Raw genomic sequence first — 23,991 nt, 5'->3', positions numbered from 1 at the left:
GAGTAAAACTACACTGGTTCAGCTCAGTGCTCGAACCAAGCAAGACCTTTTGACTCCTGATGCTGCCTCCCATGGGCTGAAGATCCCTTCCATTGTAGTGTCATCCACCCATCTAATCCAGCCAAGCCTTGCTATTTAAATTATTAATAAGGCAGTGCCCTCTTGGAGACCCCTGCCACCCTGCCACAAAACCACAAATGACTTTTGAGTTAGCTATTTGACCAATGTTCAACCCACCAGGCTGTTTTAACGTCTCACCCATATCTGTCTTTTCCATAAAATAACGTGAAGCACAGATCATCATCACTATAAGGAGGCAATGCCCGTGGCATTCTCTGATCTTCTCTCAGAGCAACCCTGGGAGAAAGGGAAGCAGGGTTGGTGCTTGGTGGATACCACTTCCCTGTCCCTGGTCACTAATCAGTTCTTTAATGATCAAGCTTAGAATCTGCCCAGACTCCCTAGACTGTAATTTTCAACCTCTCCTCTCAGTCCTTTTGCCTTTACCCAGGCTGCGGCCCTTGCTATCCTTTTCACAGTTGCTGCTTGCCCTGCTCATGGCTGTGGCTCAGTAGTAACTATCTCTCTCTCCCTTGATCCTGGAGGACAGAGTTCACCTGGGTCCTGGACAACCCCCTACTCTCTCAGTGTCTTTTTACTGATCTTGGGGATCACTTTGACAGGTTTGTTCTTTCCTTTCCCGCCCCAAGGTTAGTTTCTTAGGAAGAGAAAACAAAAGATAAAGGAGATTTGGGCAGCTCTGCTGCCCTCTGTTGTTAGCTATGTTCCTCCCATCCTCTCCAACAAGTAGACCTGTCCATTTTCTGAATTTTATTTTCCTCCATTAGAGCTCAAAAAGCAAACAAACCCCAACTTCATGGCTTCTGTATTGGCCTAAGCCCGTTCCGAGCTTTCATCTTTTGACTTTGACTTTCTATAATCTTGTCACATCCCCATCCTCTCTCCTATGCCTTTGCAGAGTGGACAGTGGGTTCTTCAATGGGCTTCTTGAGGCATTTTCCTGCTGACTATTTTTCAAGATGTGCATGTGACAGTGCTCGACCACATTGGTCAATATCCTCTCAATGGATTTATAGAATAATCTGTCCTGATCCATATCTGGCTCCAGAGAGGAGAGAGAGTGAGGCTGGTGCCCCTCAATCAAAGGTCAATGGACAAACAACAAAAAGAATAACCTGTGAGAAAGGTGGGGTAATGAGCTGTTATCCTCATTTCACAGAGGAGGAAACTGAGATTCAGAGATTTCCAGTGATTCGGGGGAGGTCACGACATAAAAAAATCCAGGATCTGTGACTACAAATCCAGGACTTTTTGTATGCCTAATCCATAATTATCATTAAACTATTTTCGTAGTAATCTGTCCTGTTAGTAAGGCACTATTTTCCATTCTTCTATTATGAGGCATTTAGGTTCTGATAGTAATTTCGTAAATTCTATTCTCTACTTTTCTGACTCAACAGGCAGAGGTAAAGAGACCTAATTTAGTCTTCTCTCTGGACTGTCCTTCCAGCCCCATTATGATATGATTCTTTCATATGGCCTGAGGGCCTGGGAAGGTTTGGGGAATTGCCTGTCCCCACACTTGCAAGCCAAGGCTCAGCTAAGGAGGAGCCCAGCAATGATGATGTCTTCCGAGGTTTTATATGCAGCCTCATCCTTGTCTCACTCCTTGGAACATGTTCCAGATTGTCAATGTCCTCCTAAAAATATGACCCCCCCAAAACTAAAGAGACCATGATGATGGGGAGGGGCGTTGCAAGGCATCTCTCCCACTGCCTGCCCTAGACCCCCCGAGTCTCTCTGGATAATATCTCCTCATCCCTGTAGGCGAGCCACACTTTACCCCATTCTCTACTTGTGAAATTATCTGACCCCAAGCCTGAAGATAAAACAAGAGCCTAGAAAGTATCCCTAGCTCACAAAGACAAAGATCACAGATCTTATTATATTGTCACTAGAGAGAAGCTGTGCCCCCTTGAAACAAGCTGCTTCTCCCCCAATCCAGTCATAGGATCATGTGAAAGAATGGAGAAAAATCAGTTTAGACCTATCCCGAGTCTGGGAAAAACAAGTGACAGTTCAGGTTTGGCCAGGCCTGCCCTCTTTTCTTTATGGGTTCCCTTTTCTAGAGTTCAAAACCTTGTTCCATTTGGAAAGATTCTTGCCCCTCCCCACCCCAATCATTCTCTGGTCCCACTATTTTGTTAGCTTCCTGGGGAGGAGTGACTTTTGGAGAGGAGAGATTTTTTTTTTTAGGTTTTTGCAAGGCAAATGGGGTTAAGTGACTTGCCCAAGGCCACACAGCTAGGTCATTATTAAGTGTCTCAGGCTGGATTTGAACCCAGGTACTCCTGACTCCAGGGCCGGTGCTCTATCCACTGCACCACCTAGCCACCCCAAGAGGAAGATTTTAAAAATGATGGTTCGCCCTCTCTTCACAGACACATCTACAGCAAAAAATCAGCAGACTTAGGGGGCTTCAGTTTCCATATGACGTAACATTTCTGTGTGACCTGGGCTCTGTGAATTCCAACATCAAGGGGTCTAGGGGGAAGTTAGGTGGCACAGTGGATAGAGCACCGGCCCTGGAGTCAGGAGGATCTGAGTTCAAATCCGACCTCAGACACTTAATAATGACCTAGCTGTGTGGCCTTGGGCAAGTCACTTAACCCCATTTGCCTTGCAAAAACCTAAAAAAAAAAAAAGAAACATCAAGGGGTCTGGCATCATACTCTACCTGGAGTTAAAGATAAAACCCCTGGCCAGGATTCATGAGAAGAGAGTGATAGAGTTTCATAAAGCAGAGGCTCCCGTGAAGAAGAATGGAACCCACCTCCAAAAAGGGGCCTTGTGTCCATGTCCCTAGAATTAATGTGTCCCATAGGCAGCAAACATATTCTTGGTCCTCCTGTGTCCAAGGTCTCCTTTGGGTATTTAGGGAGGAAGACACCCCCCCCCCCCCCGATAAGCAAGAGGCAAAGACACCTGAACCACCAGGACCAAGAAGCACCAAGGGAAGTGTGAGGCCAAGAGGGAGAACTCACCAGGAAGGTGAGTGCTCAGAGGCAGGACCAGTGGGTTTGGAGTCATGAGCTAGACACAATTTCTGGGTCTCTGGAGAATGGACTGAGGGGCCAGGTGGTTCCACCAGATCTCAGGTTTCCCTTCAGTGTAGAACTGACCCCGGCACTTGCCTCCTTGCTGCCTCTGGAGTCTGTTTGGCTTTCACGGCCCTTTCCCACCTCAGCCCAACCTCCCTTGGCAGCGTCTTGTGCATGGCACCCCCAATGCAGCAATCCATTCAAACCTAGCTTCTCACTGTACCTCACCTGTAGCACACCTTGTCTTATTTATGAATAAGATTCTTATTTATGAATACCCAACTTTCTCAAGATAGCTGGGTGGCTCAGGGAATAGATCACTGGGTCTACAGTCAGGAGGACTCCTCTTCCCGAGTTCAGATATGACCATAGACATTTCCTAGCTGTGTGTCCTTAGGCAGACGACTTCCTCGTTTTTGCCTCAGTTTCCTTATCTATAAAATACATTGGAGAAGGAAATGGTGAATCTCTTCAATATCTCTACCAAGAAAACTCAAATGGGGTCAACAGAAGTTTGATGCGACTGAACTCAAAGCTTTCCCCGATCCTGTCAGCTACCAGTGCCCTCCCTTCCAAACCACCTATTCAGCTACTTCACATGTAGACACAAGGATTCACTTTATACTCATTTTCTGCACATTCAGACATGGGAATTCAGACATTGAATCCCCAGAACCAAATTAAATGCCAGGCTATAGGAAACATAAGGCATGCTGATAACATAGAATAAAGTTAATGCCATGGGAAGGCAGGGTGGATGGGATTGGCCAAGGAGGACTTCGTGGGGGACTGGGATCCCAAACTGGTTGGAGAAAGACATGGTCGGAAGAGGAAGAGGAGGAGAAGGGAGGCAACTGCACAGCCACACTAGATGACAGTGAGCAGAATAGGAACTCTGGCCACAGGCATGCATTGTTATTGTTGTCTGTTGTTCAGTCACATCCAGGTCCTTGTCATCCCATTTTTGGACAGTTTTCATGGCAAAGATTTTGAAGCAATTTGCCGTTTCTTTCTCTTGTTAATTTTACAGATGAGGAAACTGAGGCAAACAGGGTGAAATGATTTGCTGGGGATCATACAGCTAGGGAGTGTCTGAAGCTGGATTTGAACTCAGGTCTTTTTGATTCCTAGCCCAGTATTCTATTCATTGAGCTTCCCAAGAAAGCTCTAGACCCAGTTCAATTCTGTAGTCTTTTGTGTGAGATTCTAGGTGTGGTATTTCTAACTGGAAAGCATCATTTGCATTTCAATGCCTGGTCACCTCTAGTTTTATCTTCAAATTCAGACAACCATTTCTTTAGCTAGATAAATAGTTTTTAATTTAGTTCTGTTCTGAACCCCAAATGATGGTATGAACTAATCCTCCAGATGGGACTTGGAGATGGCCCAATTCTTGTCTGATAAAGGCTCATCCATCCACCTTGCGAGTTCTCCAATATGGCGCTCTGCTGCAGCTCAGTCTTCATTTTCATTGTCTAAATGTTTATTAATGGAGATAAGACCTGGAAAGGAGGAAGCCTGGGCTAAGAGGGAGCAGGGTGTTGGTCTTCACTAAGGAAACCTCATGCTGGTGAATTAAGATTTGTCAAATAGGAGTGCTGTTGAAAGGCTCCCAGAAAATGAAACTCAGTGAGAAGGACCCTTTGAAGATTTTTATTTTTTAACAGGATTGAAAACTGAAGCCAGGCTTAGAGCTTGATGGCTCGTGTGTGTGTGTGTGTGTGTGTGTGTGTGTGTGTGTGTGTGTGTGTGTGTAGACTCCTGGCAGGGATAGTAAATACAGTCATTTGACTTCAGACTAACAGAAGGTAGGTTCTATAAATAACAGCTGTTAGATAAAAATATGGATTAGGGGTATTGAGATGATATGGAAAAAATTTTCATAGTATAATATACAGAAGCAAAGGATGAAATCCCATTACACAAAAATATCAGCTTTTCCAAAGAGACGAGCATGTGTATGAAAGACTTGAGTTACTGAAAAGAAACTATAATAACTCCTATGCCACGTCAAAGAGATTTAGATCTTGAGGCTCTGGGAAAATGAAAGAATTTCAAGAGTTCAAAACAGAAGGCTTTCCATCACCAGCCACTGGAGTGGAGCTGACAAAGCTTGTCTTCAGCCTTCCTTCCCCCATCCACAGCTACCAGAGAAGTGGGGTCTGCTCACCCCAGGCCCTCAAAGATGACAGATAAGGCTTAAAGGATGACTTCTCTCAGGGCTCTTTGTATTTTAAGTATATAAAACCTTAAATACTCAGGACATGGGCAGGACACCAGGAAACTGTTCCATAAAGCTGGTTGGCTCAGTCCTGCCTGGGACTGCCTCTCTCCAACGCACAAATCTCATCTCTTCTATCCAAAGGATTTGTTTGTTTCCTTTGTCACCTCTTCTCTTCTATGAATTATCTGAGGGCAGGGCCTGCATCCTTTTGAGTGTGCATGTTCAGCCCCTAGCACAGAAGCAGACATGGAGCCAGGTGCTCCATCAGTATTTTGGGGATGAATCATTAAAAATAAGTCAAGTTGCTGTTCTTATCCCCCCATCACTACTCTCAACCTCCCAAACAGGAGGAAGCATAGCTAAGTCAAAAACACATCATGCAGAGTGTTCCTTGCTTTCCTGAGCTCTGGAAGAGCAGCAGGGACCCTCTCCCTCCCCCCAGGCTCTTCTGGGACTTGGGAATCAAGCTTCAGTTTATCCATCTATTTTCCCTCCTTGGTACTACATCCACGATTGGATTGTGATGATTAAAACGGTTCTGACAGACATAGTTTCTGGAATTTAGTCATTTTGTTAATAAGGCCTGCAGATTTATTAATAAAAGGATGATCATTTGGATATCTCTCTTAGACCAAAGCCCTATCCTGGCAATGGGTCATAGTTTATATGCCCTTTGAAGAGTAGGTGTGCCTAAGGGTGGTGATCAACTCTGATTGGTCAGCATTCAATGAGAAAATGAATATCACAAAGAAGGGGGGAGCTATATTACAATGAGGGTCCTGGGATATGTGACTTGAATCACTCCAATGTTGGTTGCAGAGATTTATTCATTTCCATATCACCTGTATGACAAAAAGGGAGAATCCACTCCTGTCCAGATCTGTCTGAGCAAACCCAATGAGCAGGAAAGTATTCATTAGCCCAAACTTAGAATTCCTTTTATTTTGTGATTAGATTTTTGCCTAGGCTAATCTCTGCCTAAGATTTCCCACATTGGCAGATTTCTGGATGAGGAAGTAGAAAGGGGAAAAGTTTGGTCTAAATACAATAATTAGTTATTAAATGAGAGAGAAATATGCATTTTTCCTAACCCAATCTTATGAGCCTTTGAGGAAAGGAAATAAGTATATGGTGGTCACTATGGCCAGGGACTTTGTTAAGCACTTAAAAATATGATCTGATACTTAAAACAACCCTGGGTGTAGGTACTATTACTATTTTCATATTACAAATGAGGAAACTGAGGCAGGCAATAATTAAATGACTGGAGATGCAAGTTAATCCTGGCATCTTACTGAATTCTCCTCTTCTGTCCTGGGGTTTGCAATAGATAAGCAGGAGAGAGAGAGAGAGAGAGAGAGAGAGAGAGAGAGAGAGAGAGAGAGAGAGAGAGAGAATGTGATACCATGAGAGTGAGGGAATATTACATATTCTTCTTGTTTTTCTTAATTAAACTTTTGACCTGCCTACATTTTCATGCTGTTATTGAATGGTAAATCCAAAAGTCTGATAGGGACAGACACAAGAGAAAACCCAGGCTAAACAAAATTGAATTATAGAGATCACAAGGTAGAAGAAGACTGGATAGCATATCATACCAGGAAGAGAGGAGGGGGGGTCGTATTATACCTTCCAATCAGAAATCAATCAGGAGTGAAAAGGTGGTGTTTAAAATCAGAACTCTAGGAGTATAATTGGACAATTTTGTTTGAAAGCCAGACCTCTGGAGTGGAGGGCAGGAAGTCAGAGAAGGAGAGGGAGGAGGAGGCAGCTCCCAAGCCCCATTACCTCCATGCTCATGGGCTAAGGTCTCCTCAGAGCCATTGGTCTCATGCTCATGGGCTAAGGTCTCCTCAAAGCCATTGGCCTCCATGTTCATACACTATCTAAAGGACTCCCCAGAGTCATCATCCTCCATGCTCATGGGCTATCTGAAATTCTCCTCAGTGTTATAGACCTCCATGTATCAGTCATACAGAAAAAAATGTGTCATGGAAAAGAGCTTTGGTTTGTTGTCAGAAAGAAGGCACTAATTAATTGTTCTCTTATCTCCCACAATGAGGGGAAATGGAGTGAAATTGCTATGCATGAGAGCCCTTGGTTTGACAAAAGCCACGTATTCACAAACGTTACTACAGAGAGTCCAACTACAATGGGCTGGCCACATTAGAATGCCAGATGTACACTTGCCAAAGATTATTTTATAGAGAACTCCCATAGGGCAAGTGCACAAGGGGTTGTCAGAAGAAGCAATACTGGGACACCCTGAAGATTCTCTTTAAGAACTTTGGAATTGATTGTGCAGCATGGGAGACCCTCGCACGGGACTGCCCAGCATGGTATACCCTCCTGAGAGAGGCAACTGTGCCCTATGAGGAAAGTAGAATGGAAGCAGGTTAAAAGAAACATGAGATACTTAAGTTTAGAGGAAGGAGCCAGGTGTTCCCATGGACTATGTGCCCGACCTGTGGCAGAGCACTCCGAGCTCATGTTGGTCTGATCAGTCACAGCTGAACCCACTGTCATTTGTCTCAGACATAGTGATGTCGTCCTGACCTTCTTCAGTAGCAAAGGATAAGACCCCCCCAGTGCACTAGGAGAAGCCACCAGCCACCAGCCAGTGAGGCCATAACATTTCTGATTCCTAAGAAGGAGAACCGATCCAAGAAGGAATCGATCCAAGAGATGTTGGTTTGAGCCTCGTGGGCTCTCAGGGTGTCTTTCTTGCTTTTGTATCTGTAATCTCCTTGACTAGTCACAGACCTGCCCCAAGTCAAGGTTCCCTGATGCCAAACACCAGTGTCTGCTGTCTCCTTCCAAAGCAGAAGAGAGCTCTATCCCTGCCTCTCGGGGTTTGGGCATCTTTTACTTTTCCAATACATTTGGTGTGGCCTGGAAACCACAACAAACCATGAAGGAACAAGAAAGCTCATTGCTCCCGGCCTGTCTCACAATCAGAGGCCTTGAACTGATTACACTTGATCAGGAACACATGCTGAGAGGAAGTGCCTAATGAACTTTTCATTCTTTCCATTTTATCTTTTTGTGAAGATAAGTTTTCTGGAAACGATAGGTCATTTTGAGGTGGTTTGATCCCAAAGTTCAGCTGTGACATAGCCCTGCTGCTGCCATTTCCTCTGAAAGCTCCTCACCTGTGGTCGACGATTATTTACAGGTTTCAGGACAGAACAACGGATGTGGAAGCAGGGGCAAAACAGATGTGAATGAGCCAAGGCACTGGGGCCCAGGTCTGAGTCTGGTCAGATGGATCGTCAGAATCTTGGTGGCTTCCTCTCTGCTAATATTCCCTCAATGTCTGTCTCTTTTCATATTGTTATAATTAGCATTCTAGAATGTCAAATCGCAGTGGAGGGATGGGACATCCTTATCTGATGCCTGAACCTAGAGAGAAAACGTCTAGTATTTATCATTACAAACTATTCTAGCTCTTCAGTTAGAGACCTGTGTTTACCATAATCAGAGATCTCCCATACCCCTGCTTTTAAGGGTTCCGAAACATAAGACTTTTTTCTGCATCTCTTGATATAATCCTATGTGTTTTATCGTTTTTGTGACTTAGGAAACTTAAAAACAGTTTCAACAACAACAAACACCAAAGGGACAGCTGAGAATTAGGAAGAAAATTGGGACACTGGGCTTAAATAAAAATACTTTCTGTCTCAGTTCTGTAGCAGGGAAAGAGAGAGGCTCTGATGAGGACTCCCACCAAGTTTGGTTCATGGGCTCCCCTCGAAATTGCCTTTTTTGGAGGGTGTGATTTCTGTTGAATTGGTGCTCCCCAGATGACAAAGGCCTGGAGGACATCCTTGACTGTCACCGTCGCCAGAAGCACATCCTTTGGGACCTGGAGCCAGTCCATTGGGTTTTGTTTTTGAATAAAATACCAACCTACACAAAGTGCTTTGCCAGCCTCAAAATGCTGTCTAGATGCTGCCCATTGCTATTCTTGCCTTCCTCAAGTCATGCTCACCGCCGTCTGTCCATTGTTCTCCCTCCTCGTCCGGGCTCCTTCTGGAACCCTGAGTCTGATCTCGCTGCTTTCTGGGCATAGGATGGCCAGCTTCCCTGCCCCCAGCCACCTTCCCCCTCCAGGGCCACTTCCTTCAGGAAGCCCCCCAGACTCCCTGGGAGCTTCTGATGCTCATCCTCATGGTCACTCCATTGGACAAACAGTACAGGCTGTTTCCACTGCATGTGGCTTAAGATGCCTTGGAGTCAGGGAACCTTCCCCTTCTGGCCCAGGGAGGAAAAGGGCCTTGTCATGGCCACACAACGTTTCCTCCCAAAGACTCTCAATCTTGAAATCACTCAAGACTTTGTCTGGACCTTCTTTTCACCTGCACAATAGCAACTTACAATCCCTTAGCACTTTCAAGTTTAAAAAGTACTTTTTTCCATAATAGTTTGCCCCTTGGTAGAGAGGTGACCAAGGGGAGTGGAGAGAAAGCCAGCTCACAATCAGGAAGATCTGGGTACAGATCTTGCCTCTAACAGATACCAGCATTATGACCCTGGGCAAGTCATTGAACCCCTCAAGGATCCAGAGAGGGTCTGACTTGCCCAAGGTCACAACTGTCTTGCCCAGGGATCCAACTCCCCTCTGAGACAACCCATTGAATAAAGGGTACCAACCTGCACTGGCAGAGGGTCTTTTCCTCTCGTGAGAGTTCTCTACATTGGTGAAATCATAGCCTTGGTCCCTACCCCTAATCTTCTGTGGCTGGTAGTACAAGTCATTCTCATTTTACAGGAGAGGAAGCCAAGGTTTAGGGGACCTCATTAAGGTTCCTGGGGCCACCGCGCCGGTCAGCGTCAGAGCTGGGAATCCTCCCTCTGAGGGAGGGCAGAGAGACCACCCTTCCATCTGAATTAAGCCACAAATCCCTCCTCCCTCCCACACCAGACGAGGGCTTATGGCTCCTTGCTCAATCACTTCTGGCTGGGCAGAGTCCCCCACCTGCAGTCCCTTCCCTGCCTGCCCGTCACCGCCTCCCCTCAGAGACTTGGCTAGAAATATCCATTACCTCGCCTGGTTGTTTTTCCCTTTAGGTTTGGTACTTGAGTGTCAAGAAACAGGAAGTAATCCTATTAGGAATTAAAATCACAGAGAGAATTATGTCTGCTGCCAGAGTGTGAAAGATGATGGAGGAGAGCGCAGGCCACAACTCGTTCTTCTCACCTTTGTATCTTGCTGAGTGACAAGCAAAAATCTGTCACAACCAAGCTGGCGGTGGCATGGGGATGATTATGTGTCCCTGGGCAAAAGAGCTTGTTCTGAGATGTTTACACTCTCCAAGGGGCCCAGAATCCCCAGGGAGGGGGCTGCGTCTTTGCCCATCCCTCTCTTCAGCCAAGGTTGGTGGGGAAGGGGCAGTGACGTCTGGAGACAAGTAACTTCTCGCTCTTCTATTTTTCTGATCAAGCCCTAGCTATCAGAGAGAAGGCATATGATTTGTAGGGGAGTCAAAGCCATGAGGAAAGGCAGCAGGATGGGGTGAAGAGACCCCATGGCTAGGATTTAAAAGCTTGGGCTCCAAAGTCTTTGCGTACTTTACTAGCTATGTGACCTTGGGCAAGTCCGACAGTCTCTGGGCCCCATCTCCTTCTGGAAAATGGAATAATTTAGGAAGCCTTCTTAACTCACAAGGTCACTGTGGGCTTAGACTATAAATATGAGCAAAAAAAAAGATAAAATCACTCTTACAAAGGCCAGCGTAATTGAAGATCCCATGTAAGATCATCCCAGGCCAGCCAGAAATCAAGGTGAGGTGGTAAGGAGGATTGGGGGGGTGGAGCAGCCTTGTCCTCAATCTCCTGCTCCCTACTCCACTGTCCCCTGAATCCCCTCCCTGGAGCCATCTGTGTCCTGGAAGCTCTGTCCAAAACCTTGGTCTCATGGGAACTGGTCAGCCTACTGAAGGTCATTGTTGACTGTTGGGTCAATGTGGTGCTGGGGCATCTTCTTGCCTTTGTCTGTAGGCCAAATTTCTCTTGGAAAGCCTTTCTAGACTTGTGGTGAATCCCCCCACTGTTGAGCCTTCCCAAGGTTCCCAGAGATGGCCCAGGGCGAATGAGGCCTGCAGGAGCCTCCAGCCAACTAGGGCTCAGTCTTGTGGGCTTTGGTCAAGTGATAGACAATATGCAGGGGTGAATGACTGGTTTCTAGTCAGATTCATAGCCCTGGGGAAGCACTGGGACAGTTTCCAGCCAGGGAAGTGCCCATTTAAACCAGCATGAAGTGATGGCGATCCAGAACCCACCTTTAGATGCTTTATAGAGGTCACCATCTCCCTGAGGGATCAGAGCCCCAACTGTACCGCCTGTCCTCAGACCTGGCCTCGGACTTGGAACTAGCCAGGGAGCCATGGAAGTTGTTTGACTGAGGGGCTGGTCTGAAGGACATCTCGCCTCCACCTACCCTGATTCAGTGTTGGCAAGCAGGCAGACCTTTTTGCCCTTTGAATTCCCTTGGGAACTTGGTAGAATTGGGGGTTTTGATTAATGATTTCATCAGTGTAAAAAATTCCTTCTCCCCTTGTACTCAATCTCTTTGAGTCATCACCTGGGACACTGACCCACCCTGGGTTTCCCTGGGTCAAGTGTAGACCCCCACCCAAGGGCTAGCAATAACCACCTGGCTACTTGACTCTGTAAAATCACAGGATGGAGTGTTAGTCCACAACCCTCATTTTACATTTGAGAACACTGTGAGGGGCAGAGAAGGGAAGAATCACCCAAAAATGTAATGGCAGAGGCCAAGGTCCAGGACGTCCCCAGCAAGGCTGGGGCTCTGGCCTCCCTCTTCCTTCCATGACATCTGTCCTTCTTGCTGCCCTCCCTGCAGAGCCTGTGCCAGCAGTGAGACAGAGAGTGAGGCCGGAGAGATCATGGACCAACAGTTTGAGGAGATGCACAACAAGCTTGCCTCTGTCACGGACCCAACTGGCTTCCTGAGAATGGTCAGCCGGAATCATCTCTTTAATCGGTGAGTGCTGGGATGGGGCCAAGCTGGGGTCCTGGGACCCCAACTCAGCAGCAGCAGCCTCCAGCAGGATAACGTGGCCTCCCTGAACATGGCCTCCAAAGCCATTCCTTAACTCAAAGTGTGAAGCCGAGCCTTGGGGTCAAGCCTTTTTTGGCTTGGCAGAGGTGGGAACCGGTGGGCATCAGCTGGTTCTCCAAACAATCTCTCTGTTGTCTCTGGAACAATAATCTCACAGAAACAGGGCAAGGTGCCTTGACCCACCCATTAACTAAGTTCTATGAGTGACCGACTGACCCCCTAGGCCAGGTTCCCTCCCCAGGGCCTAGAGCATCCAGGAATAGTGGAGAGATGAGCCTTGTATGAGGGGGAAAACTGAAGACAGAGGGAAGGGACTCCTCTGGGAGAGCTTATTCTCGAGTCTGGAGGGACCCTCCTTGTACCCTCACCCTTCTCCATTGTTTTAAGGAGCCCCCTTAAACCTCCACAGAGCTTAGGTGGAGACACACCAAGGAGCCACCACCACTCCCCCAAGGCTTCTCCTGGTTTGGGTGCAGGTGGGAGAATCTATATAAACCCCCAGCCTCCGTTATGGGGAGACAACCTGCATGCAGGCGGCTGGGGAGGCAGCTGTCGCTCCCTTTCACTGGTTGCCTAGCAACTGGCTGGCAGCCGCATCTTGCTAGCCCCTTGGGGTGAGGCTGGGGCCCCGCCACAAATGAGGGGCTCCAGTTTGGACCAGGTGTGAAGGAAAGGGTGTTGTCCTCTTAGGTGCAGGAACAGAGGGGCCCTGAAATAGGGAACAGAGAGACAAGGCCTGCAGGTGGAAAGCTGAGAGGCTGCTGCTCCCCTTGGCTTTTCCTTGGTCCTCATTATGTTCAGGTGACAGGACGTGGGTCTCCTCTCCCATACACTAGATGGGCAGGAAGGGAGCCAAGGGGCCTGTGGTGCCCACTGGACAGCACATGAAAGACATCCCCAAGAGTCTGGCTCCTGATGCCCCTGCTTTGACCAGTGTCCCAGTTTAGTCCAATACAACACACATCAACTGAGAGCCTACCTTGTGCCAGCCCTACTATGTGGGCACTAGGAATACAAACACCAAAAATGAAACAGTCCATGCCCTCGAGAAGCAGACCTTGCTGAGGGGAAGGACATATGCACAAATAAGTCGAATCCAGATCATTTGAGATGGGGAGAGAGCTAGAGACAGGGAGGGGGGGAGAGACAGAGACAGAGACAGACACAGAGAGAGAGGCAGAGAGGATTAACAATTGAGAGAATCAAACAGGGTTTTGTTTCAGAGGTGATGCCTAAGGGGAGTATTGAAGGCAGCTGTTCAGAACTCGGGGTGGTGTTCCCTGTGACTGGTGCTGACATTTGTGCTCTGGGGAGTCAGGATGGTGGGGATCCTTCAGCAAAGCCAGTTCTGCTCTAACTCTTGCTTTGGAAATGAGAATGTTTCAAAATGATTGCTATATTAAGGGACAAATTGGAGTATGATGACACTGTCCTAGAGAAACGGTGACAGGTAGAAAACTGTCCCCCTCCCATAACTTGCAGGCCTCAACTTGCGATGTCTCCTGACACAAGCAAATGCGAGTCTTTTTCAAGACAAAAGGGCCAGAGGAGCTGTGGGCAGAGCCACTGAGGAAGTCTGCCCCAGCCCTTGGTCTCCAGCCGAGACCCGTCCCACCCCTGCCACAACCAAGTGGACGCTGCCACCAGTTAGTGGAGGCATTATGTATTTTGTAAACATTTCTTGAGCACAGATAAAATGGTGCTGCCATTCTTATTAGGTTCTCGTCTTTTATTAATGTGTCTTTGATGAGTTTCCCTTGACCATCCTCCCTGGAAAAATAAAGCAAATGAAGAGTATCTATCACTCAGAATAAGGCTGCAGTTGGATGGATGACCTCTAGAGCTTGCTTGCCTCTGCGTGCGTGTGTGTGTGTGTGTGTGTGTGTGTGTGTGTGTGTGTGTGTGTGTGTCTGGTCCAGGCAGTCCAAGAGACAACAAATTGAACCCAGAATTAGAGAAGAGACTGGACCACCTTTAGGAAATCACAAAGCTCTTTTAATGACCTGGAGCTTCTCCCACAAAGGCCCTGGCTTCTAATCCAAAATTCTGCTAGTGTAATGGTATCCAAAGAACTGGACAAGAATAGTCCAGGAGGGGGGCAGCTAGGTGGCACAGTGGATAGAGTACTTGCCTTGGAGTCAGGAGTACCTGAGTTCAAATTCGGCCTCAGACACTTAATAATTACCTAGCTGTGTGGCCTTGGGCAAGCCACTTAACCCCATTGCCTTGAAAAATCTAAAAAAAAAAAAAATAGTCCAGGAGGACAATTGAGTGGTCCAAGGTGGCTGTGACATTGGTCCAGTGAAGACCTTCAAAGAAGACAGGAATAAAGAAAAGATGTGACAATGTGGCAAGCACTGGGAGGCAGCCCACCCTGGCTAGGGTGCTGTAGGAAGAGAACATAGGGAGAAGCCTCGAAAGATGGCAGCTGTGGCAGAAGGGTCAGCTCTGTCATTGAAAGGAAGCTTTGGGCTGATCCCAGAGCCCTTTAAATAGTTGAGTATTGAGAATGATTCCCTGGGATCCCTCTTTGCCGCTCATCAGATATGGCTGTGAGCAGGTATCTCTGGGCCTCGGCCCGACCATTGTTTCTTCTCTTTTGGTGATGATCAGCTGCTACAGGTCTACTGACCTCCTCCATGAAGGTTACTCTCAGGTCTATGGTCCTGCACTTCTTTCTCTCCACCTCCCCAGCTCCCACCTGTCAGACTTCTCCACCAGGATGTCCTACTCAGATCTGAAACTAAACACATCTGAGGCAGGATTCTCTTCCTAAACCAGCCTCTCTTTTTGGCTTTCCTGTTCCCATTGAGGGCAGCACCATCCACATCCTCACCACTCCCTCCCTGAACTAGCTGCTAAGTCTTGCCAGTTGGATCTCCTGTTCCTCCCACATCCATGCCCTTCTCTCCCCACACACAGCCGCCGCTCTTGGACATTCAGGACTGCCTCTCTTTCCTGCCTCTCTGCCTCTCTGGTTCACCCTTCTCCACTTGCTGTGAGAAGCACAAATATGTTCATGGCCCTTCTTGTTCCAGGAGTTTCTGGAGCTCTCTCCATGCCCCAGGATGAAGCGCCAGTTTCTTTCTTTGCCATATGCTCTCCTTCTAGATTGAGTTCACACTAATCCTCCCCTCTTTCGACCTTCCATTCAAGGTGACTTCTTTGTTGTTCCCAATAGATGACCTTCAGCTCCTCTGACCCAGCCTGGAGTCTCTAGCTCCCTTCAAGGCTTAATTCAAGGGCCACATTCTTCAGGAGACCTTTCCTGATGATGCCCACCACTCCCTCCCCCAAAATTTTAGTGGCAAAAGGGAAGGCAATTATTAGTATTCCCATTTTAGAGAAGATAAAACTGAAATGAATTGATTTGTCCCTAGTCATGTGACTAGTAAACAGTGGATCCACCCAAGAAAAATCCAGATCCTCTGTCCCCCAATCCTGACCTCATTAATGATATACTCTCTCTAGTTACCAGCTGGCATTGGCCTCTCCTCACACTGAGGCCCAGGTCTTGGCCTCCCCATCTGTTGCCCAGTTGTGTGTGGCTCTAAGTGGGCATCATGTCAGAAGGACCTGGGTAAGTTTTGCTCCTGGGCTGTCTGGCACAGCACCTGCCTTGTCATGAAGATTTGGAGAGTCTTTATGGCTGCCCAGGGGCGAATGTGGACAAGGGAGTGGGACTTTCCCTCTCCACAAGCCCTCAGGGGCACCGAATGAAGCATGATTGCAGAAACAGATTTGGACCTGGGGGACCTCAAGACGCATCTAGTCCAGTCCCCCTTGTTTTCCAGGTGAAGATGCTGAGGTCGGATGGACCCTAGCACTTCCTGAATCCAAGTTCAATATTCCACCACCAGTTATGTTTCAAGCATCAGTGGAACAAGAAGGATGATGAAAGACCTTCAATGAGGCCACATTGAACCTGGGGAGATTTTGCCCAGAGCAAAGGATTGGGGAGGATTGAGAGAGCTGCCTCCCTGGATTGGAGGGACTATTGGATAGAAGAGGGATTAACCTTCTTATGGTTTGACCCAAAGGCAGAGTGAGGAGCAGGAGAAGGAAGCTAAAGAAGGCAAAGAAATTTAGTTTTGTGTAAGGAAAAAGTAGAATGGAGTGAGAGGAGTGGTGGGGTCTCCCATCTCTTGGCTCCTTTGGGACATAACCCCCCTTCTAACCCTGGCTTTGGTGATCCTCTAACTGGAGGATCTTCTTTGGGGAGATCTGCAACTCCATGATTTCATTGCTTGAGGGGGCTCTGCAGTAGCTGGTTTGGACCTGGGAGGTCATCATCTAATGGTTCTAAGACTCAGTTTCCCCAGCTGTAAAATGGAGGGGACTTTTTCCTCTTGTGGGGATCAAGTGAAGTGTTGTTTGTGTAAGTGCCACATCACCACAAAGCAATATGGAGAGGGGAGACCACCAGAGGCAGAGTGGCTTCTCAGAGCCAAGCAGCTGCCTTTCCAGGGTGCCAGGCTGGGGGCATGAGAAAGCAGCTGGAGCCTTGGCAGAGGGCCAACGCTGCTTCAATTAGCCCACCAGGAGGTAGGAGTCAAGTCACCTTCCTTCTGCCAAATCTAGCTGAATTGGGTCTGCTGGGGTTTCATTTTGGAGCTAGAGGGGAGTGCCCCCCAAAACTGAGCGGGATTTCCCAGCTTCTGACTGAACCCAGGATAGATCTGGTAGAGGCAAATTGGTCAGCCATGCAGGAGGCATCTCAGTATTGACCAATGTCTCTCCCCCATTTGGTTTGATAGGAGCATTGGGGGCGCAGGAGCTGGCGGTGACTTGTCTTGGCAGGCTGGAAGATGAGGTCCCCACCGATAATTCCAGGCACGGGTTTTTGTGGTTTTTATCTTCCATGTTGGAGAAATAGTCTTGGGTTTTTCCTGGGGTTTTGCAATGGCCGCTGTGCCTCTGGTCCCCAGACGGAAGAGAAATCAGTATTTTGAACCACAGGCAGAATGCCACTCATTGACTCAGACCCAGAATGCCTTTGTTGTCTGAAAGCCTTTTCAGTGCCAGTGACCCCCAGAGCGCCAGGGAGCCTCGGCAAATGGCAGGGGGGCTTCACCCTCCTGACTCTTTCCTCCAATGTGGGATTGATCCCTGGGCCAATAGCGAAGTAGAAAGGAGAAGGCCGGACAGATGCCTCCTTGAGAAGGGAAGAATGAGAGTCTAGGTCGAAGTTCACTGACCTCAGACCCTCCCACCCAACTCAGAGACCTAGAGCTTCGCATGAATGTGGAGCGCAGGTACGTGTGGACCGGGTGGAGCCGGACCACCTGAAGCCATCTCTGCAGGGACCACCTTCCCGCTGCACTCTGGTACTGGGGGCCCTCCAGGATTGCGGGGCCTGGCCCCAGCCCAGAGGCCCCTCAGAAGAAGGGCACGTCGGACCGAGGGACCTGTGTGGATTCCTGGACTCCCCCTCCTGAGGCTCTGGAGAGTGGCCTCCCCCCGGGGGCGCATCCTTCCAGCCACGGTGGGACTGGATGCGGACTGGCAGCGGGGCCGCGTAGTCTCCGACACCTCCTCCCCGTCGGGCTGCCACAAACCCTTGGTTTTCAGTTGACCACGGTGCCCGCGGGCTGGTGGGTGCGGGCTGCCCGTGCTTCGGAGACGCCCTGCCCCCCGCTCTGGCATCCTTCTGGCCTGGCTGGTGGCTGGTCCCCGTGTGACCTCCCGAGAGCTCGGCCGTCGGGGAGCCGCGAGGGAGCGGGGCCGCGCGGCCCCCGGGTTCTGGGCACTGCCCCATCTCTAGGCCACCGCAGAGAGCCGGTCACGGGCCGGCCCGAGCGCGGCGGCTGGGAGTCGTCGGGGCCCGTGGAGCCGCCGCAGGACCGTGGGGGCGCGGGGGAAGAGGGGCTCACGCAGGCCCCCCGCGGGACTCCCGGCCGCGGCCCCGGGCCGCCCGGCAGGCGAGAAGCAGCCCCCCGGGGTGTGCGGGGGCCTCTGCGGCACCACTGGAGGGGCGCCGCGGGCTCCTGGCCGCAGCTGCAGCGCCCCCGGGCAGGCGCAGGACGGGTCCGAGTCCGGGGAGGGGGCGGGGGGCGGCGGCCTTCCCGGCTGGAAGGGCCCCGTCTCCCTGGTCTTATGGAAGGGGGGGTCCCCGCCTCCACATCCCGCCCCCCCCGTCAGGACCTCTCTGAGGGGGGCCGGGGGCTCCCCGAGGCTGGCCCGCAGCGGGGGGGGGGGGGCTTGGAGTCACCGGGTGGAAAGTGGAGCTCGATGCAACCCCCCCCCCCCCCGTGCCTTCACTGAGAGGGGCAGATGGGGCAGGACCTGGGGGCTCGGCCCGGGGCCGCAGCGCTGGGGAAACTGAGGCTCGGCGCCCGCGTCCGGCCCCTCGGGGGCACCTGGGCCGGGGAGGGGCCTGGGAAGTGAAAACGAGCGATGGGGAGCCCCGAGGCGGCCCGGGGGGCTGATGCGCGCGCAGAGCCGCAGACGCCCCGGCCCCGGCCCGACCCCGGCCCCGCCGCGCGCACGTCCTCCCGGGCCGGGCAGGGGGCTCCCCGGGCCCCGCCGCGCACGTCCTCCCGGGCCGGGCAGGGGGCTCCCCGGGCCCCGCCGCGCGCACGTCCTCCCGGGCCGGGCAGGGGGCTCCCCGGGCCCCGCCGCGCGCACGTCCTCCCGGGCCGGGCAGGGGGCTCCCCGGGCCCCGCCGCGCGCACGTCCTCCCGGGCCGGGCAGGGGGCTCCCCGGGCCCCGCCGCGCGCACGTCCTCCCGGGCCGGGCAGGGGGCTCCCCGGGCCCCGCCGCGCGCACGTCCTCCCGGGCCGGGCAGGGGGCTCCCCGGGCCCCGCCGCCCCGGCCCTCCCAACCGCGGTCCCGGGGTCCGGCCGGAGGACCTGCGGCTCTCTGGCGCCACCTCCCGGGCGCGGCCGGGCAGCAAGGCCGGCCCGCGGGACCCCAGCAGCAGGCCCCCCGCCCCGACTCTGTGGGAGCTTCGCTGGGGGAGGGGCTCCTCCGTGGTCCCCTCGAGGCACCTCGGCCGTGACCGTGAGCCCCGCGGCCCTCCTGAAGTCCTGGGCTGGGGGGGCTCGGGGCTTCGCCGCCCCTCCTCTTTGGGGGTGCTCCGGGCGCCTCTCTTGGGCGGCCAGCGCCGGCCCGTGATCCCATTTCCCGTGGCACAGTTCATGTGTGTCACACCGAAGGGAGGAGGGCTGTCCCCCATCTCATGGCGGGGGGAGCTGAGGCCACAACAATCAAGGACCCCCCAAGTCCAAGAAATAAAATAAAGGGGGGGCTTCTGCCCTTCTGAGAGATCCTTCATGTGGCCTGGGTGCTCTGCTCCTAGAAGCTGCTCCAGGCCCCCGGGGCTGCCCATCTCCCCAGGGCTGGAACCCCTGAGTCTGACCCTGAAAGGGGGCGGGGGTTCAGGCCTGCCGGTCACTGGACCTGGATTTCAAGTCACAGAGCCCATGCTAACACAGCTCTATTTCTAACAGCAAACACTGGTCCTGTGCCATACCCACTGAAGCAAACAGGAGGATTTGCTTCCCTGGGGGCCATTTTTTAGGGAAGGAAGAGACCTTAGAGGTCACCCACCCTGGATCCTTCCCATGTTACAGATGAGGCAGCACTGGAACCCAAGACTTGGGGCTCTCTCACCACAGGTTCTTCTTCTGGCTCTGACATTTGTTTTATTTCTGACTTCTCTTCCTCTTTAGCCCCCATTAAGAACTCAGCCTCCCTCCATTTAAGCAAGGCTCAGCCAATATTGAGGCATCAAGAACAGATTTTTGCTTTAAACACCCAAGAAATCAATTAGAATGTATAAAGTAATGCAAAGGGGCGGCTAGGTGGCGCAGTGGATAAAGCACCGGCCTTGGAGTCAGGAGTACCTGGGTTCAAATCTGGTCTCAGACATTTAATAATGATCTAGCTGTGGCCTTGGGCAAGTCACTTGACCCCATTTGCCTTGCAAAAGATAAAAAAAAAACCAAATAAATAAATAAAGTAATGCAAAGAAGGAGAGTTCCAAAAATGCTCCTTCTTTCCCAGTTCTCAGGTCATAGGCAGAGCCCAGGGAGAAGCTAGCTCAGTTCTGTCCCTTGGCAGAGGAAGATTCTGTGTTCAGAGGGCCTCAGAGCAGAGGTGATCATACTCATACTTAGAACATCAAACAGAACACCGATAACTGTATTTCACATGCCCTTCTATCATTCAGAAAACATTTCCCTCAAATCCTCCCGGTGAATTGTTCTATTAGAAACTAGGAGGGATGGGAATTCAGCGAAGCCTGGAAGGATTTGCATGAACGGGTGCTGAGCGAGATGAACAGAACCAGAAGAACACTGTCCACCCTAACAGCAACATGGGGGGTGATGATCAACCTTGAGGGACTCGCTCATCGCATCAGTGCAACAACCAGGGACAGTTTGGGGCTCTCTGCAATGGAGAGTGCCATCTGTATCCAGAGAAACAACTGTGGAGTTTCAGCAAAGACTATTGCCTTTAATTTAAAAAAAAACCCCAAACCATTCTCATATTGTGTAATTCTCTCTCTCTCTCTCTCATACTTTTTTTTTCCTTAAGGACATGATTTTTCTCTCAATACATTCAATTCTGATCAATGGGAAACAATGTAAAGACTATTAGACTACTTCGCAGTGGGGGGGCGGGAAGAGAAGCGAGATTGGGGAAAAATTGTAAAATTCAAAAGTAAATAAAAGAAAACCTCCCAGTGAGGTCAATGGTGGGGGGGGGGGGGGGCTTATTGTCTGCCTTAGACACATGAGGAAATAGAGTCAGAGGCTGAGTACTTGCTAGTAAGTGGCAGGACCAAGTTTTCTGGTCTTTCTATATATTTTGTAAAACTAGAACTACTGTTACAAATAGAATAGACCTTAGGACTTAAGATGTTATCCCTGAGGGTGCTGCTAGGTGGCACAGTGGATAGAGCACCGGCCCCGGAGTCAGGAGGACCCGAGTTCAAATCCGACCTCAGACACTTAATGATTTTTCTAACTGTGTGACCTTGGGGAAGTCACTTAACCCCATGGCCTTGCAAACAGCAACAACAACATGCCCACCTTTAGAATCACAGACCTGAAAGGGTCCTCAGAAGTCCCTTTGCAAACAGGGGTCCCTGCCTCCGCATCCCCATGGTTGCACTTCTACTCAAAGAACTCCCTACTCCATGCAGTGGGTGGGGACTGTGTGTAGCATGTTTGATGAGGGGTGGGGAGAACAAAGAACATCAGCTGTGTTCCTCCCCTGCCCCTTAATCTAATCATTGGGCAGTTTTGCCTTTGCCTTGCCTCTGTCTCCTCTCTGTAGTTTCTTCTTGTTGCCCCCCCCTTTTTTTAGTTTTTGCACAGCTATGGGGTTAAGTGACTTGCCCAAGGCCACACAGCTAGATCATTATTAAAAGTCTGAGGTCGGATTTGAACTCGGGTCCTCCTGACTCCGGGGCCGGTGCTCTATCCACTGTGCCACCTAGCTGCCCCACTGTCCCTCCTTTTGACCATCCAGGCCAAGCAGGAAAAAATGTCATCTACTTGCACTTGACCACAGCACAAGAGGTTATGAAATGAAGATGCTAATATGATGGCGTTACCCATTTCCCAGAAATTCCACAAGGCTTGAGAAGACAAGAGCCCTGTCTCCCTCAAACGCAGAGCCGTGGCAGGACAAGTTAAACACGTAAGCTATGGCCCTCATTTGGACCAGCTGCTGTGTGACCCTCATGTGACTTTCTCTGTGGCTATGGGTACCCATCTTATAAGTTAGCATGTCAAAGAGAGGCCTATGGGTAGTGACCTATGGCTGTCTGACCGAGTGTTTCTCCAGCAGGAGCTCTCTAACACAATGACATTGGACAGCCCCCTGGGCTTTGTTTATCCAAAGTCCTTCATGGAGTGACCGTGCCATCCATCCCTTGGTGAGTCCTGTCGCCGGAGGACAGCGTGCTCCTCTTCAGACAGTTCATGTGATTGAATGAGGTTGACTCAAGCCCCCTGCGAAAATGACTTCAAGCAGGTGTTTCGTGGCCCCCCATTCTCTATGACAGCCTTGCCTCGTGTCGGAAAGGAGCCGCTCGGGAAGCCAGAGCCCTGGGGTATCTTCTCCCGCCTCTGCAGCGTCTACCTGCAAGGGCACCGGTTACCCATGTTTAATGCAGAGCCTCGTCTGCCAGGCACACCAGAGTGACCCCTTCCAGAGGACGGCCAGGCCACGTTCCCTCCAGCAAGACCTCACCGCTTTGCCGTGTACTTGGCAGAGTGATCTAAATGGGCTTGTGGACGTCACTTGAGGGCTGTGTCTGCCTCACTGACTGCAGTGTCAGAAAAGTGATGTGACTGAGGTCTTAGTAATTACATGTTTCCAAGGCGAATGGTTCTGACCTGGTCATCCTCATTTACAGAGCCTGGGCCTGTACGTGCTGCCCAACTCTGGCAAGGAGAAACTCTTTGAGCTGCCTGGCTGGCTCCTGAGTATCACGCTGTTCATATGTGAACACACACACAGAGCTGGAGAGACATACAAATGCCATTAGCATGTCTGTAGTCTTCAATGCCCTCCCACTCCATGTCATGAGCCAGTCTAGGAGGGAAGCCATGTGGCCATCTCTCTGTCTTGGCCAACGGGTGAGGACTATTGTCAATTGTCTGATCTCATTCATTCAGCTCCTTCTCCCTGGTGGAATGCTCTCCAAAGCCATACTAAAAGGTTCTGCAGAGCCAGAAAATTTCATGGGTATCTCACTTTGCACCACAGAGGATGGGTGGTGACTTGGCATGGGTGTTGATCCAGAATGCAGAAGGTCTGACTGGCCAGTAGAGTGAGGCCTGGACAGAGAGACTATTTGAGACTCGGCATCCTGTCCAGTAAGAGAGTGAATGAAAAATCGTGGGTGACATATTTCTTTGGGTCTGAAAAGACAAGTAGAAAAGGGAGCAGGAATGCTAGGAGCTCATGGCTGGGGGTGGACACCCTGGAGGAAACTGAGGCTGGGCTCTCTCCTCTTTGCTGCCTCTCCTCCTCCCTGGAGGAGCACTCCTCAGGTTCCTTACCTGGATCTTCCTCGAGGTCATGCTTGGTAACTGGATGTGCCTCCCATCTGTTATCCCAGCCCCCTTCTCTTCTCCCTCTCAGCAGCTCAATCATCACCTCTATGGAGATGGTTCCCAGATCTCATCTCTCCCCAAGCTCCAGGCTCCCCTCACTCATTTACCTTTTGGACATCTCAAACATAGTCTCATGGGAATCTCAAATTCAACATGTCCAAGACAAAATTTGTGATTATTTCCCCCAAACCAACCCTCCTCCTAAACTTCTCTATCACTGTCAAAGGCGACACAGTCCTCCCTGACTCTCAGACTTACAACAAGATCATCCTTGACTCTCATTCCTTCACAGAACCTCTTGAACCTCCTCTCTCCTCTGACACCGCCACCAGCCTGGTACAGACTTTCATCTCTTCACACCTGGACACTTGCAGTGGCTCCTGGGGGTCTGTGGCCTCAGATCTCTCCCCGCTATATCCATCCTCCACTCAGCCGAGTGAAGACCAAATGGTCTTCCTCAAGCACAGATCTGGCCCCGAGTGGCTC

General features: G+C 50.5%; 1 protein-coding gene across 2 annotated transcripts in view; it reads left to right on the top strand.

The window, feature by feature from the left end:
- Positions 1-23,991, top strand: part of TTC28 (tetratricopeptide repeat domain 28) — a 430,887-nt gene that overhangs the window by 372,671 nt on the left and 34,225 nt on the right. For both annotated transcript variants that reach the window (XM_074206223.1, XM_074206222.1), the window contains exon 12: positions 12,212-12,352. In XM_074206223.1, coding sequence (XP_074062324.1) covers positions 12,212-12,352 — 141 coding nt within the window. The remainder of the gene's footprint in view (positions 1-12,211; positions 12,353-23,991) is intronic.

Source organism: Macrotis lagotis, chromosome X, assembly GCF_037893015.1.
Source record: "Macrotis lagotis isolate mMagLag1 chromosome X, bilby.v1.9.chrom.fasta, whole genome shotgun sequence".
Taxonomy (NCBI): domain Eukaryota; kingdom Metazoa; phylum Chordata; class Mammalia; order Peramelemorphia; family Peramelidae; genus Macrotis; species Macrotis lagotis.
The sequence above is the reverse complement of the archived record's forward strand: the minus strand, read 5'-3'. Positions and strand labels throughout refer to the sequence as shown.